The 15,956-nt window shown below is 42.8% G+C and overlaps 1 protein-coding gene across 1 annotated transcript in view; it reads left to right on the top strand.

Annotated features, from left to right (window-relative positions):
* Window positions 1-15,956, top strand: part of HUWE1 (HECT, UBA and WWE domain containing E3 ubiquitin protein ligase 1) — a 1,134,422-nt gene that overhangs the window by 49,206 nt on the left and 1,069,260 nt on the right. Inside the window, exons 6-7 of the mRNA XM_080273518.1 lie at window positions 2,459-2,594; window positions 10,493-10,738. Coding sequence (XP_080129644.1) covers window positions 2,459-2,594; window positions 10,493-10,738 — 382 coding nt within the window. The remainder of the gene's footprint in view (window positions 1-2,458; window positions 2,595-10,492; window positions 10,739-15,956) is intronic.

The following is a 15,956-nucleotide window of genomic DNA, read 5'->3' as shown; positions in this document are numbered from 1 at the left end:
GCTACAACATCAAGTCTGCGCTGTACAACTGGGCTAGTGCATGGAAGGAAGTCCCTGTGAAAACTCTTGAAAATGGTTGGTCTCGTCTGCTTCTCGGAACAGATGTGGAGTACGATTTCCTAGGGTTTGACGTGGATGACTTCCATGCACGGCTACGAATGCACGGCGACGATGTTGATGTGGACGATGTTCGTGAGTGGTTGGACGACGACGAGGGCGATCCTGGGTATCAGACGTTGTCTGATATCGAGATCGCGTCTTCGGTTGCTGGTGTCAGTCCCGAACTTGAAGATTCCAACAACGAAGGCGATGATGATGCAGACTCCGCCCAGCAGGACACTACTCCAGCCATCCCCAAGCTGAGCGCACTCCGGGAACATCTAGAGTTCGTCCTAGACTACCTGGAACACCCGGACTGCGACAGGGAGATGGGGCCCTTGGGACTCGTGGAGGAAGTGCGTGCTTTCCAGCAGCGCATCATCAATCGCCAGAATCGTCGGTCCTTGCGTCAGTCAACGATTGACAGTTTTTTCAGGCCCGTGACCCCCGCTGTGCCAAGCCCTGGTTCCACTCCGTTGCCTCCCCAAGACAGGCCCTCATGCTCCGAGCCACAGCCCAGCACATCAGCTACAGTGGAGTCACCGCTCGACGTGAGTTTGCGGCTGTCTTCAGAGTCTTCTGTAGTCGGTACGCCATCACCACTACCCACCGATGCACCCCTTGGACGCCTGTCAGTGATACTCTCGGGCTCTGACAGTGAATAAACAGCAAGAACTTCTCCACTAGACCACACGGGAATTTTGAGTGTTGTGCAGTGAAAAAAACGGTGTGTTGGGAGAAAAGACTAAGTAGAAAAGAAATTTAACGTAACTAACCTTCTTTGTTTTGGCTTTGGAAACTTAAAAAAACTTGGGAAAAGTTAATGTGCAACACTTAAATTTAATGGAACATTATTTGGACTAAAGTGAACACTGTGAAAAGAACGGACTTCTGTGTGTTAGTGACTAAGTTCAGTGCAAGACTTCAGGAAGAGTGTAGTGCAAGTGCTTCAGGAAATCGTTCTTACTGTCAGAGTCCGAGAGGAGGCGGTTATTCATCGAGGTGGCCAGGGACTTGCTGTAAGTAGCCAAAATGTTTCATGTTGTACTATTTTCCATACTATATTTACCAGAATGTTTCATATTGTATTTTTCCCATACTATACCTACCAGAAAGTGTCATACTGTACTTCTTTCCATACTAAACTTACCTCATGCATGTGCAGTAGGAATGTGTTTTTCAGAGTTCGGTTAGGTTCGGTTAGGTTAGGTTCGGTTAGAGTCCATAAGTACCAGAATGTTTATTAATGTATGAACATACTTCTAAACCCACATTTTATGTGTCTATTGCATTTATTTCAGTCATTTATGTGCCTTATTGGTGTGATTTGGGTGTTAAATAGGTGCTATGCATGTCCGGAGGGAGTTGTATAGGTGTTTCTCTGTGTTAGGGTCCGTAAGTACAAGTCCATAAGCTGGGGCCCAATATCCGGACAAAACCAATATCCGAACCTACCGATGGCTCTATTGATCTGGATATTGGAGTGATTACTGTATATATATATATATATATATTGTGTGTGTGTGTGTGTATTCATAAAACATACTGTTTTTATGTACTTGTGCTATTATGTACATCTGTGCAGTACATGTATTTGTATATTTATGTATGTATGTATCCATATGCAGGTAAATGAACAATGTATTACTATTGCACAGTATATAAACAGAATTGTGTGTGTGTGTGATCATAGAACATATTGTTTATTTGTACTGTATATTACTGTATATGTATATATGTACAACTGTACAAAAAAGTATCGTTACGATATTGTGCTAAACAACATGACAAATGATGATGGTTTAGGAAAACCAGGCAGGGGGCTAGGAAACTGTTGGTACCCCTGCATAACCAACAATGTTGGTTATGCATGGGATACAAGACTCATTTCCTGCGTTTGAGGTAATAAATGCGTTGACATGAATATATCAACCCATCGGAAACAGCAGCCATTGTAGTGTTTATGTATCTGTCGGATGGACCCGTGCGTAATGATACTTTTTTGTACAGTTGTACATCTGTGCTGTATATGTATACTTACACATGAACGTATCCATATACGGGTAAATGAACAGTGTATTACTGTTGTACTGTTTGTAAACAGAATAACCATATTTTAACAAAAATAAATATTATTATTATCATTATTATTACTCTCTCTCTCTAGTCTCTCTCTCTCTCTCTCTCTCTCTCCAATCTGTCTCTCTCTCTCTCTCTCTCTCTCTCTCTCTCTCTCTCTCTCTCTCTCTCTCTCTCTCTCTCTCTCTCTCTCTCTCTCTCTGTCGTGTTTCCAGTATTGTACAGTAGTATCTTCTTTTATAGATATCTTAATAAATGTTATTTCTGCATTCTCTTCCAGATCGAACTTTATAACTAGATTGGCAGTATCACCTCGACAAGCATTATTATCTCGCCTCATTAACCTGGCTGAACCTTGGGGGGGTAAAGACAATGGTTTTGGGCTTGCACAATGCTGCCAAAATCTGCCTCTTTCAGTAAGTACTTTTTTTTTTTTTTTTTTTTTCCCCCCCCCAGCATGAAATGTAACATCATCCCACCTTTATTTTATCACCTAAGGATGAGGAGTGGCATGGTCCAGAAAGTAAATAAGGCAAGATCAGTTACAGTGATTTGAATATCCTTGTAAGTAGGCCAAACACTAATTCACTTACTACGGTATCTTAAAAGCTGTCAGAATTTTAGCTGATTTTGAGTTGCCTAATCATAATGCATGTTTTCTTTTCCATTCACTTTGTTACCTGACTGATAGTCGGCTTATCAATTATCTGGTTTAAAAGAGGACGAAAAAGCCTTATGATGTGCCGTTCGTTACATCAGTTCCCATCATGTTTTATGTGTACATTTAAAGAAACTGAAACATTTGCCAGTCATTAACCCATTTTATCTCTGAGCTGCTGGGCAAGGCACCGTACTGGGAGGCTTATGGTCGCGAAGCTCATAGGTCCCTACCTGGGGGTTCCCTACTTTATTAAGCTTTGGAAATTTCCAGTTCTGTCCAAAACTGTGGACACTGGGCTCCAGTGGGTTAAATATCTATCTATCTATCTATATATAATATAATATATATACATATATATATATATATATATATATATATATATATATATATATATACGTATATATATATATATATATATACGTATATATATATATATATATATATATATATATATATATATATATATATATAGATATATATATATATATATGATAGATAGATAGATATTCCAATGCATCTTCTTTTTTCTTGCCTTACTGCACCTTCTCCTGGCTTCAGACACTCAGTATGAATTTAAAAAATAAAATCTCAGTTTTTCCCTATTTCTTCTTGTCATTACCTTTCATAATTCAGTACAGTACTGGATATCTGATGTCCAGACAACTAGGATTATCAGACAGCCGGAAAATTTACGTGCTGGGTAATAAATAAATAAAACTGTACAGCCGACCCTCACAATTTGCATGGGTTATATACTGCCCCCCCCCCCCCATGAATGGGTGAAATCCGCAAATAATCTGTACCATCCACAAAAATCACTGGTTTCACATTTAATCATTCTCATTACCTACAGGCCTACTATTAGACCTGTATTGCATTTTATGGTACATTAAGACTTCCTAGAAAGACAGTACAGGATGATATACAAGCTCTTCTAGGTACAGTGTTCTGTACTAACCCATGCGATGATGCAACACACCGTGCCCTCGTTCACCCCAAAATATTGCCTGACAGCTCAAATGACTGCCTCTCATGCACTATGCTCAGAATTTTCTCTATCTTCCAGTAACATCACATTCTTCTGCCACATAGGCTCCCTGGCAACATATGCACCCTGAGCAGCACACTTAGGATCCATTTTTCACAGGGATGAAGAATGGAGGTGATTAACGAATCCATAATAACAAGCAGAACACAATTGGATGCACAGCCCGTGAGGTGAACCGATAGAGAATGAGCACACTTGCATATGATGGGTGAGAGTCATGTGACAAACTTCTGAATTAGCGGTAATTTACTGAATCGGCACTTTTAATAGGAGAACATAATTTTTATCACCATGTAGGTTTATATATGCTTAAATATCTGAAATCCGATCAATAATTTGTGTTTAATTTAACTGGTAATAAAAAACCAGGAATCAGAGCGAAGATTTGCTAAGTTTAGTGGAAATATTTTGCCCCTAGCTCAACAACTCGCAGATACAGATTTTTTTATAAAAATTGATTTACAAGGCAGATGCACTTATTTTTACTGTAAATCAGCATTTATGCAAATAGAAGTCTGTCAAGGAGAGTTGACAATCTGAAAGGGAAACATCCGCCAACTTTAGTGGATTTAAGCTCTGAAACCAGATATTTTTATAAATAGTTATATAAACCACAATTTTTTTTATCAGATTTGTATGAACTTATTTGATAATGAAAATTATAATGTTTTCCAATTAAAATTGCCAATTCTGTAAATAACCTCTGCTTCGGTAATTTGCTGGACTCTCATATGGTTGGATCCCTTCTTTCAATGGCCAATAGGGCTTGAAGAAAGAAGACATGTAGGCAGATAAAAGGGACACTACCCTAGAAGCCAATCACAAGCAAGCTATTGTTGTGAGGAAAGAGTGTGTGATCTGTGTTGTGAAATACTGAGTGCTGGTGCCCTGTGCAGAACAGCATATACCTATACAGGGTAACTGCACAGGTTAACTGTATAAGACAGTAATTTTCATGGAAAACTTGCAAAAAAATCACTTATGAACCAGTATGAACAGCTGATACTCTGGGAAAAGCATGAAGTATCGTCCTGTGAATTGTTGAAATAATTTCCCAGAAAAATATGCGAATATGTGAACCCCGTCAATACTGGGGGTTGACTATACACTCGACCCCCTGCTATCACGCGTTCAGCTATCAAGCTTATCTGTTATCATGCACACATCAAATGCACAACCATACATGCTATCACGCACCCCAAGACCGCTATCACGCGTCGAGTTTGAAGACAGGCTAAGCGAAACTTATTCACACGGCACTTCATACGAGGTTTGCAGAGGATACGATGGTTAATCGGAACAGTAACGTGGTAAAATTCCCGATTATAGCACGGGCATTTGGAATGCATCTGAACGGATTCCTGCCGAGGACACAATGGGCAAAACAGTGACCAAAACCCATTTGGCTCGAAAGAATATATCGTACTACAGCATTGAAATTTAGTCTAACGCTGAATACTTATTAATATGGTATTTTAGAATAAACATCAATCGTTTTGAAACCCTTATAAAAAGTTAATATTTCTTATGCCGAAAAAACTGTGATGTCAATAAAGTAATCACATGTTTACAACTGAGACGGGGCACTGATGACAGTGTGAGGAACGTGTGTGATAGCGTCCAAGTTTTGTTCCACTTAAATGTTCCTCAGCCATTTCCTGATATAAGGTACCATGTGATACCCCCTTTAGCTGTGGACACTAAAGAAATGGAGACAGCCAAAGAGATCTGGCGGCTACTAAGCCACTCCCAAGCCTCGGAACCCATCAAACCACCCAAGCTGTAATCCTTATAAAAGTTTCGTGGCCTTTTATGTTGTTTATTTATTCATTGTACTGTTATTATTAATATAATAATGCTTTATTTCATGTTAGAGGAGAGATTGGCAGGAAATCGTAGGCATAAAGTGGTTAAAAGTTAGAAAAATGGGCCACCGAAAAACCAGTTAGAATTTTTCCCATTGATTGTTCAGTTCAGCTATCACGCACGTTTCCTGTGACCAATTTGGAGCAATAGCAGGGGGTTGAGTGTATTAGTATGTGCCACTCTGAACGCCTGCCCCTGCAAAGGGTAGCCACATGTCACATTAGAGTGGGTGAAGTTGGGCAGTGTGAAGTGAAGACTTTTCAGTTATTACCTAGTTAATCCTTATTCAACCCTCGTCCCCCTTCTTTCACCACCCCAAATTCAGTTGCTCTCTGTACCTCCACAAATCGCCAGTCTGCTTTCTGCCGCCAGTCGGTATGCAAGCACTCTCGCAGTTGAGTTGTCATGATAGACTATGATTTCTACACTCTGTGATGTCTAAAGTGCAGACCAAACTTAAGGATGCTGTGTTTACCTTGAAACAGAAGCTGTACACATGTAATAGATTTGAAAATGTTTGCAGGAGGAGGCCGTAGCACAGGCCGAACAGAGTAGTACTCCCGAGGGGAATGGGAATGCTGGTGATAGGGAGAGCTGGAGCTCCTGTTTCACTAGCTATCTAACCATCCCCCTTTGCTGACCTTTTCAGTGTGGCAGTAACATGGAGAGTAGACCAGCATACTCTCTCAAACATTTCCTCCAACTATCTATGCACTACACCACATGCACTTTACATTTCACACAACGTATCCCACTACGTTACAGGGGTTGGCACCAGCAGGGGCATGCGGCCAGATAACTTTGCCCCCACTACCTAGTGGCAGACTTCTGGGGGGAGGCGTGGCGGGGGTTCCGCCGGCATAGATTGTGGGTCCAGGGCGAGATGGGGCTCGGGCCTGTGCTAGAGGGTACAGGGCATTGCGGTTCCCAGGCTGCCGCTTCTGCCCAATAGAGAGGGGCCCGAACCTGGGAGTAGCGCCCTAGGAGGCTGCCCTATCAGTGGGTGTATAATGGCGAGATAGTTGCAGTGCCAAGGCGCGCTTGGAGGGTGTCCCTGCAGCTGTCCCGGCAGGGTGCCCTGAGGCCACTACCATAGCCACTGGTAAGCTGGTGGGCTAGGGGTCCCAGATCCATTGCCTGGACCTGTGACTGTGCAATGAGTGTGACCAGTGCTGTGTCTGTCCCCCTTTATAATACAGATGATGACACAACGAAATAAGTTTCAAAGCAAGCCTGAGGACAGTAAATCACCCATGGGGATGAGGGTGGGTTCATGGAATGTGGGAAGTTTGAGGGGAAGAGCGGGGGAAGTCGTTGAAGCATTCAGTAGGTGCTGGGTGGATGTGGCGTGTTTGCAGGAAGTCCGGTACAGGGGTGGATCACCCAGAAAGATTGTTGGGAAGGACTGTTTCTATAAGTTGTTTTGTCAGGGAGGGAAAGACGGATATGGAGGTGTTGGTGCGATGGTTGCGGAGAAATGGGTGGATTATGTTGTGAATGTTTTGAGAGTACGCGATAGGATATTGGTAGTGAAAATTCTGTTGGGTAGAAAGATAGCTGTGATTATATCGGCATATGCTTCACAGGCAGGATTGGATGAAGCAGGGAAAGATAGATTTTGGGATTATTTAATACGTGTAGTGGGTGGTATGCGGGATGATGAGATAGTGATTTTGGGAGGGGACTTAAATGGTCATGTAGGTGAAGCAGCACAAGGTTATGAAGGAGTGCATGGGGGATGTGCGTATGGTCTAAGGAATGCAGAAGGGGAAGGGATACTTGAGTTTGGGTAGGCAACGGACATGATTGTGTGCAACACATATTTTAGGAAAAGAGAGAGTAGGTTAATTACATATGAGTCTGGGGGAAATAGCAGTCAGATAGATTATTTTCTGGTTAGGAGGGCCGATAGGAGGTTAGTGAGGGATGTTAAAGTTATAGGAAGTGAGGAGAGTGTGCAGCAGCAAAAACTGTTGATTTGTGATATAGTGCTTAAAGAACGAGTGATGAAAAAGAGGACTTATGTACCTAGGAGGAAAATATGGAAGGTGAAAAACCACGTAGTAAGGGATGCCTTCTATAGCGAGTTGAGGAGAGTGGTGGCTGAACAGGGAGATGTAGACAGGCGTTAATAAACAGTACAGAGCCCTCGAACAATTTCTTGAGAGTTACTGATGTAACATGCGGTTGGACAAGAGGACCACCAGGACATAAAGTAACTTGGTGGTGGGATGAGGGTGTAGAATCTGCAGTTAAGGAGAAAAGAAGGCTTTTCCGGGAATGGAAGAAGAGCGGTAGCAAAGAGGAATATTTGGCTGCCAAGCGTAGGGCTAGAAGAGAGGTATACAGGGCAAAGTCTGAGTCACTGAGACTATTACTTGATAACCTAAATCATGGGGAAAGGAAAAATATATTTAGGGTGACAGGTCAAGTGAAGAGGGATAATCGGGATATTATAGGTGAGCAGTGTGTGAAGAATGATGAAGGAAGGGTAGTGGTGAACAGTGAGGATATTAAAGATGCATGGAGAGAGCATTATAACCGGTTGTTGAATGAGGAGTTTGACTGGGACAGAGAAGGTTTGGAGCCAGCAGATCTTGTGTCTGGCCCTTGGCCTTTGATTGATGTTGCTACTGTGAGTGAGGCAATAGGCAGGTTGAGGGTGGGGAAGGCAGCAGGTGTGTCTGGGTTGACTGCCGAAATGTTGAAGACCTCAGGCGATATAGGGGTGAGTTTAGTCACTGACCTGATTAATAGGATCATTTATGAGTGTGTTGTCCCAGATGATTGGCTGAAGAGTGTAATTGTAAATGAGTATAAAGGGAAGGGTGATGCCGTGGAAAGAGGAAATTATAGAGGTATAAAGCTTTTACATCAGGTAATGAAGGTAATGGAGAGAGTTTTAAAAGGTGTGATTAGAGAAAGAGTGAATATTGATGAGATGCAGTTTGGGTTTATGCCAGGTAGGGGGACCACTGATGCTATATTCATTGTTCGACAGCTTCAGGAAAAATATATTGGTAGGAGAAGGGATCTTTATTTTGTTTTTGTTGATTTGGAAAAGGCCTTTGACAGGGTCCCTAGAGAGGTAGTGAAGTGGGCAATGAGAAAGCTTGGCTTGGAGGAGTGGCTGCTAAGGGTGGTTATGGCTATGTATGTGGGTGCTCACACCCAGGTGAGAGTGAATGGAGATTTGAGTGATGAGTTTTCCATGAATGTTGGTGTGCATCAGGGGTCAGTCTTGAGTCCCATGATGTTTATCATGGTACTGTACTTGAAGCCCTTTCACGTGACTTTAGAAATGGACTCCCGTGGAAGTTATTGTATGCGATGATTTGGTGTTGATTGCAGAGAATGAAAGGGAGGCGGAGGATAGGGTTAGGAAGTGGAGAGATGGTATAGGGTACAAGGGTTTAAGGGTAAATGCAGATAAAACAAGAGTGATGATATCTAGGGTTGGCGGTACTGTCAAAGACGAGGGAGAGTGGCCATGTGCAGTTTGCCACAAGGACATGGGAAGTAATTCCATTTTGTGCGGTGTTTGTGATAAATGGGTGCATAAGAGATGTAGTGGTATCAGAGGTAGACTGCGAGATAATGCTGATTTTATGTGTACGGCATGTTGGGGTGAGCAGGTGGAGATTGTCTGACGTGAAAGGATTGAACTTGCTGGTGAGTCCCTTGAGTGTGTGGAAAAGGTTTGTTATTTGGGAGACATGTTGTGTGCTGGAGGTGGGGCTGGAGCTAGCTCTGTGGCTGGGGTGAGAAGTGGTTGGAAGAAGTTCAGGGAGCTGTTGCCTTTCCTGACATTGAGAGGACTCTCCCTACGTGCTAAGGGGTCTTTGTATGCAGCATGTGTTAGAAGTGTGATGCTGTATGGTAATGAAATCTGGACAGTGAAGGAGAAAGATATTTGCCGGCTCAGACGTACAGAAATGACAATGATTAGGTGGCTGTGCAGTGGGTCCCTGCGTCCAAGGCCTGGAGGGGCTGGGTTTATGATGGAAGAATTGAGAGGTAGGATGGGACTGGAGTGTATTGATGTTGTGATGAGGAGAGGTAGATTGAGATGGTTTGGACATGTGGAGAGGATGGGGGATGGAAATTGGATGAGGAAGGTGAGAAGTGTTAATATTGGGGGTGGGGTTGTGAGGGGTAGACCGAGAAAGACATGGGATGAGGTCATTAAGTGTGACCTGAGGGTTAAGGGACTGAACAGGGAGGCTGCAATGGATCGTGCAGCGTGGAGAGCCGCTATTAGGTGACCAAGGCTGACACATGCAAGCATGTTGGAGCCTTTAAAAATGAAAACAAATTACTTTAACAGCTGCAGTAGTAAATAACAGGGCTTTCTATAGGAAACATTTTGGTCTTGGTCCCATGTTTCCATTGTGTTACATTCAGCATTGCAGAATTTAACCTTTCCCAAAATTCACCTACTTGTTCTGCTAATGGTTTTGAATCCTATTCCAAATTTGGTGCAGTTCCATTAGATAGTTTTTACGTTGTCACAAACAGACTGACAAACTGAACTAAGCATATAACATCCGTAACAGAGGTAAGAAGAAACATAAAATCAGCCACAAATTTTTAATCATACCTTCCTAGCTTGCTTGACAAATGAAATTATTCAAGAATAATGATACTTTAATACTGATCGTAGATATATTTTTCATTATATTTTAATTGCATTATCGTTATGGAAAAGTAACCTCGGATATTAATTATCCATATTTCAGTCATTTCCAGAAAATGCAACTACACTCCATTATGAATTCTATGGTGAACATAATCCTCAAGCAGCATCACAGCAGCAGCAACAACCACAACACAGTGAAGGAACCAGTGGTAGTGGGGGCAACAACACTAGAGGCAGCAGTTCTATAATAACAATCCACATAGACAATATGCAAAACATCAACAAGTCACCTGCACAGGTTATGGAGGACCTTATGCAAGTCTACAAAGTGCCTATTGATAAACAGGTAAAGCTAGATAACGTTTTCTGTTTTTGAAGTTGTGTTTGTCTTTTCTTTCTTCTGTTCTTACTTCCTTTGACAGTTATGGAAAAAATATAAATATTCAGATGTTACTATTTCATTCAGGCCATAATATTTTCTTTGCCCTACAGCTAAACCATCCATTATGTACAGTATATCATCATCATCATCAGCCATTACAAGTCCACTGCTGAACAAAGGCCTCCCCCAACCTTCTCCGCATATTCCATGACTGAGCCAATCTTTACCATGTTTTCTCTGCAGATTTCTCTATCGCATCTCTCCACCTCCTGTCTGGCCTTTTTCTGCTACACTTACAATTTCTTGGTGTCGAATCTGTCAGCCTCTTGCTCCATCGGTTATCCCTTATTCTTACTACATGGCCTGCCCACCTCCATTTCCATTCTTTTATAACTTCTGACTTTAGTCTCCTCTCTCATCAAAGGTGATCTTTTCCTGTCTTTTGAAGATATTCCCAACAATAACCTTTCCATTCCCCTCTGAGAATGGGTTAATTTGTTTTCCATTGATTTTTGTGTCATAGCTGGAATTCCTCATTTGTTATATACTTTTCATTTCATACAAATTGGCAAGCTACTTTTCATATGTCTCTATGTTTAGCAAAAGCTATCCATCCAATTGTAATGCATCTTTTTATTATACTATCATGGTCTTTCATTAATTTTTGTATTTTCCCTAATAATTGTACTCCTCGACTTCAAGAATTTTGTCGCTTAATATGGTGACGCTGTTTGATGTATGTGGATTAAACATTACTGTAGTTTTACTCTGGTTCATCTTTAGCCCTACTTTGAGACTTTTTTGTTTATGAGATTAGGGCAGTGCCATCTGCAAGTCTTAATTGGCTTAGCTTTTCTCCATCTATATTTCCCCTTTGTTTTCCCGGTCTAGCTTTCTGAAATTACTTCCTAGGCATGTTGGAAATAATTTTGGTGATATTGTATCTCCCTGATGCACGCCCTTCTCAGTCTTAATTTTTCCTACTCCTTTTATAATTTAACTGTAGTAGTTCCCTCTATATATGTTTTTGACCAGTTTTACAATGTTCTCATTCACTCCTTGTTCTCGCGATGAATTTATAATTGCTCTGTGCTCCACTGAGTCGAAAGCCATTTCATAATCAACAAAATCTAAGCACAGTAGTTTATTATATTCTGTAGTTTCCTCAATTAGCTGATTCATTGAGTGTAGATGATCAGTAGTCAAATACCCGCTTCAGAATCCCGCCTGTTCCTGAGGTTGGTTTTCCTCCAAATTTGTAGTTATTCTGTTCGTAAGGTTCTTAGTGAAGAGTTCTTAATGACTGATAATGAACTACTGGATTGATAGTTACTAAGATCTTTTGAGTCACCTTTTTTTGTAAAGCAATATAACTTTTGCATTACACCATGTTTTGGAAATTTTCTTCTTTTCTATACATTGAGTAAATAAGTGGGCAAGCCTGTTTTGTACTTCTACTCCTGCATCCAACAGTAAATCTGCTACTATTTCATCATCTCCTGGAGCCTTCCTTCATATTTTTAAGAGAAATATTTACTTTGTCTGGTGTTACAGCAGGTATTTCACGTGGTGTCAACGGAAAGTTTTTGATGCATACGGTTCTTTGTAAAATTCTTCGACTCTCTTCCCCATTTTATCTCTGCATATATATATATATATATATATATATATATATATATATTGTTTATATATATTATATATATCTATCTATCTATCTATATATGTAATATATATAATATATATATATATATATATATATATGTATTATATAAAATATATATATGTAATACAGTAATCACTCTAATATCCGGACGCCCAATATCCGAACATCCCCACTAACCGAACCTTATCGTCCTGGGATCAAACATTCCCAAAATGGTCCGAAAATCCAAAAAAATTGGAAAAAAAATCGATTTTTTGCCGTCCGTAATTTGAACTTGCCGCGCGCCGCGTGAGAGCATTGTTTTTGTTCGTCATTCCTCCGACGTCCGATAGAGCGCCGCTGCATCCTCCCCACTTCCCGCCTGTCTCTCACCGCGACAAGACCTACGCTCTTCGCCATGGCTGCCCACGTGCTCGCTTTTGTGGTGGTGCCGTACTTGCTGCAAGGCCTCCTGCTGCTCTCTGCCCTACTCTTAGTGTGTGTGATGATGGCCCCGCCTCCTGAGAAAAGGAAGAGAGTGGTGTTGACTCTGGAGAAGAAACGGGAGATATTGGAGAAGGTTGATGTGGGTTGGTCTTCCTCTCGCATTCTCCGCGAGTTCAACCTGGCCCGGTCGACTTTGTTTGATATCAAGCGTTCCCGAGACAAGCTCATGCAGTACACGGCTGACTTCTCGTCGAGAAGCAAACGCAACGTGGAGAGGAAGGTTATGTTTACCCCCAAGTATGCAGAGATCGACCGCTCCACGTTGATTTGGTATCGACAGCAACGTGCAGCTGGTGTGATGGTACGTGGAACGGAGCTGAAGGCTGCTGCTGAGAAGTTTGCAAGGCTTCACGACGCCCTAGACTTCAAGGCATCCGAGGGTTGGCTCTTCGCGTTCAAGTTGCGACATGGCCTTACTAACCGTAAAGCACATGGCGAAGCATTGGACGCTAACGAGGATGGAGTGGACGAGTTTCGGCACAAGGTGAAAGGCTTGATCGACAGGGAGGGCCTCACTCTCGGTCAAGTCTATAACGCTGACGAAACTGGCCTATTCTATCGCTCGGTGCCAACGAACACTCTCGCCGATGAGACGGAGAAGCGTGTACCTGGCCGCAAGCTTTCTAAGGAACGGATATCTGCTTTGTGTTGTGCCAATGCTAACGGCATGCACCGGCTTAAGCCCGTTATTGTTGGCCGTGCAAAGCAGCCTCGGTGCCTTCGTGGGGTGATGGATGTCCTTCCTGTCGTATGGTACCATTCTTTGAAAGCATGGTTCACAGCTGTGATTTTCAAAGACTGGTTTCACCATCACTTCGTCAAGGAGGTCATACATTACCAGACGAAGACACTGGGAATTCCTCGCGACCAGGTAAAGGCTCTCCTTCTCCTCGACAATGCACCTGCCCACCCGTGCGACAAGGACTTGGTTGCTGAGAATGGCCGTATTAGGTATATGTTTCTGCCACCTAATACGACTGCTCTCATTCAACCAATGGACCAAGGAGTGATCGTGGCAACAAAGCGCCTGTACCGTCGGAAGTTCCTGGACGAGGTGATGGTGGTTCTCGAGGACGAGGACGAGCGCAGGGAAGGACGTGACACTCGAGGCAAGCGGACTTTGGAAAACCTTCGCCGCTACAACATCAAGTCTGCGCTGTACAACTGGGCTAGTGCATGGAAGGAAGTCCCTGTGAAAACTCTTGAAAATGGTTGGTCTCGTCTGCTTCTCGGAACAGATGTGGAGTACGATTTCCTAGGGTTTGACGTGGATGACTTCCATGCACGGCTACGTACGCACGGCGACGATGTTGATGTGGACGATGTTCGTGAGTGGTTGGACGACGATGAGGGCGATCCTGGGTATCAGACGTTGTTTGATATCGAGATCGCGTCTTCGGTTGCTGGTGTCAGTCCCGAACTTGAAGATTCCGACGACGAAGGCGATGATGATGCAGACTCCGCCCAGCAGGACACTACTCCAGCCATCCCCAAGCTGAGCGCACTCCGGGAACATCTAGAGTTCGTCCTAGACTACCTGGAACACCCGGACTGCGACAGGGAGATGGGGCCCTTGGGACTCGTGGAGGAAGTGCGTGCTTTCCGGCAGCGCATCATCAATCGCCAGAATCGTCGGTCCTTGCGTCAGTCAACGATTGACAGTTTTTTCAGGCCCGTGACCCCCGCTGTGCCAAGCCCTGGTTCCACTCCGTTGCCTCCCCAAGACAGGCCCTCATGCTCCGAGCCACAGCCCAGCACATCAGCTACAGTGGAGTCACCGCTCGACGTGAGTTTGCGGCTGTCTTCAGAGTCTTCTGTAGTCGGTATCGCCATCACCACTACCCACCGATGCACCCCTTGGACGCCTGCCAGTGATACTCTCGGGCTCTGACAGTGAATAAACAGCAAGAACTTCTCCACTAGACCACACGGGAATTTTGAGTGTTGTGCAGTGAAAAAAACGGTGTGTTGTGTTAAGGTTTTCAAGTTGGGAGAAAAGACTAAGTAGAAAAGAAATTTAACGTAACTAACCTTCTTTGCTTTGGCTTTGGAAACTTAAAAAAACTTGGGAAAAGTTAATGTGCAACACTTAAATTTAATGGAACATTATTTGGACTAAAGTGAACACTGTGAAAAGAACGGACTTCTGTGTGTTAGTGACTAAGTTCAGTGCAAGACTTCAGGAAGAGTGTAGTGCAAGTGCTTCAGGAAATCGTTCTTACTGTCAGAGTCCGAGAGGAGGTGGTTATTCATCGAGGTGGCCAGGGACTTGCTGTAAGTAGCCAAAATGTTTCATGTTGTACTATTTTCCATACTATATTTACCAGAATGTTTCATATTGTATTTTTTCCCATACTATACTTACCAGAAAGTGTCATACTGTACTTCTTTCCATACTAAACTTACCTCATGCATGTGCAGTAGGAATGTGTTTTTCAGAGTTCGGTTAGGTTAGGTTCGGTTAGAGTCCATAAGTACCAGAATGTTTATTAATGTATGAACATACTTCTAAACCCACATTTTATGTGTATATTGCATTTATTTCAGTCATTTATGTGCCTTATTGGTGTGATTTGGGTGTTAAATAGGTGCTATGCATGTCCGGAGGGTGTTGTATAGGTGTTTCTCTGTGTTAGGGTCCGTAAGTACAAGTCCATAAGCTGGGGCCCAATATCCAGACAAAACCAATATCCGAACCTACCGATGGCTATTGATCCGGATATTGGAGTGATTACTGTATATATATAATATATATATATATGTAATATATATAATATATATACAGTATGTAGGAAAGGTATGTGGAAGGTATTAAGAATATATGGAGTGGAGGGGAAATTGTTGAGTGCTGTGAAGAGTATGTACGAGGGAGCTAGGGCTACGGTGCGAGTGGATGGTGAGCTGAGTGAGTTCTTTGATCTCAATGTGGGACTGAAACAGGGGTGTGTAATGTCTCCATGGCTGTTTAATATATATATGGATGGGGTCGTAAAGGAGGTACAAGGTAGGGCAGTGGATGTGGGGGTGGCCCTA

This window comes from Coenobita brevimanus, chromosome 55 (genome assembly GCF_032717465.1).
Source record: "Coenobita brevimanus isolate Jiangsu-jjx chromosome 55, ASM3271746v2, whole genome shotgun sequence".
Lineage (NCBI taxonomy): Eukaryota > Metazoa > Arthropoda > Malacostraca > Decapoda > Coenobitidae > Coenobita > Coenobita brevimanus.
This window is presented reverse-complemented; position numbering and strand designations above follow the sequence as displayed.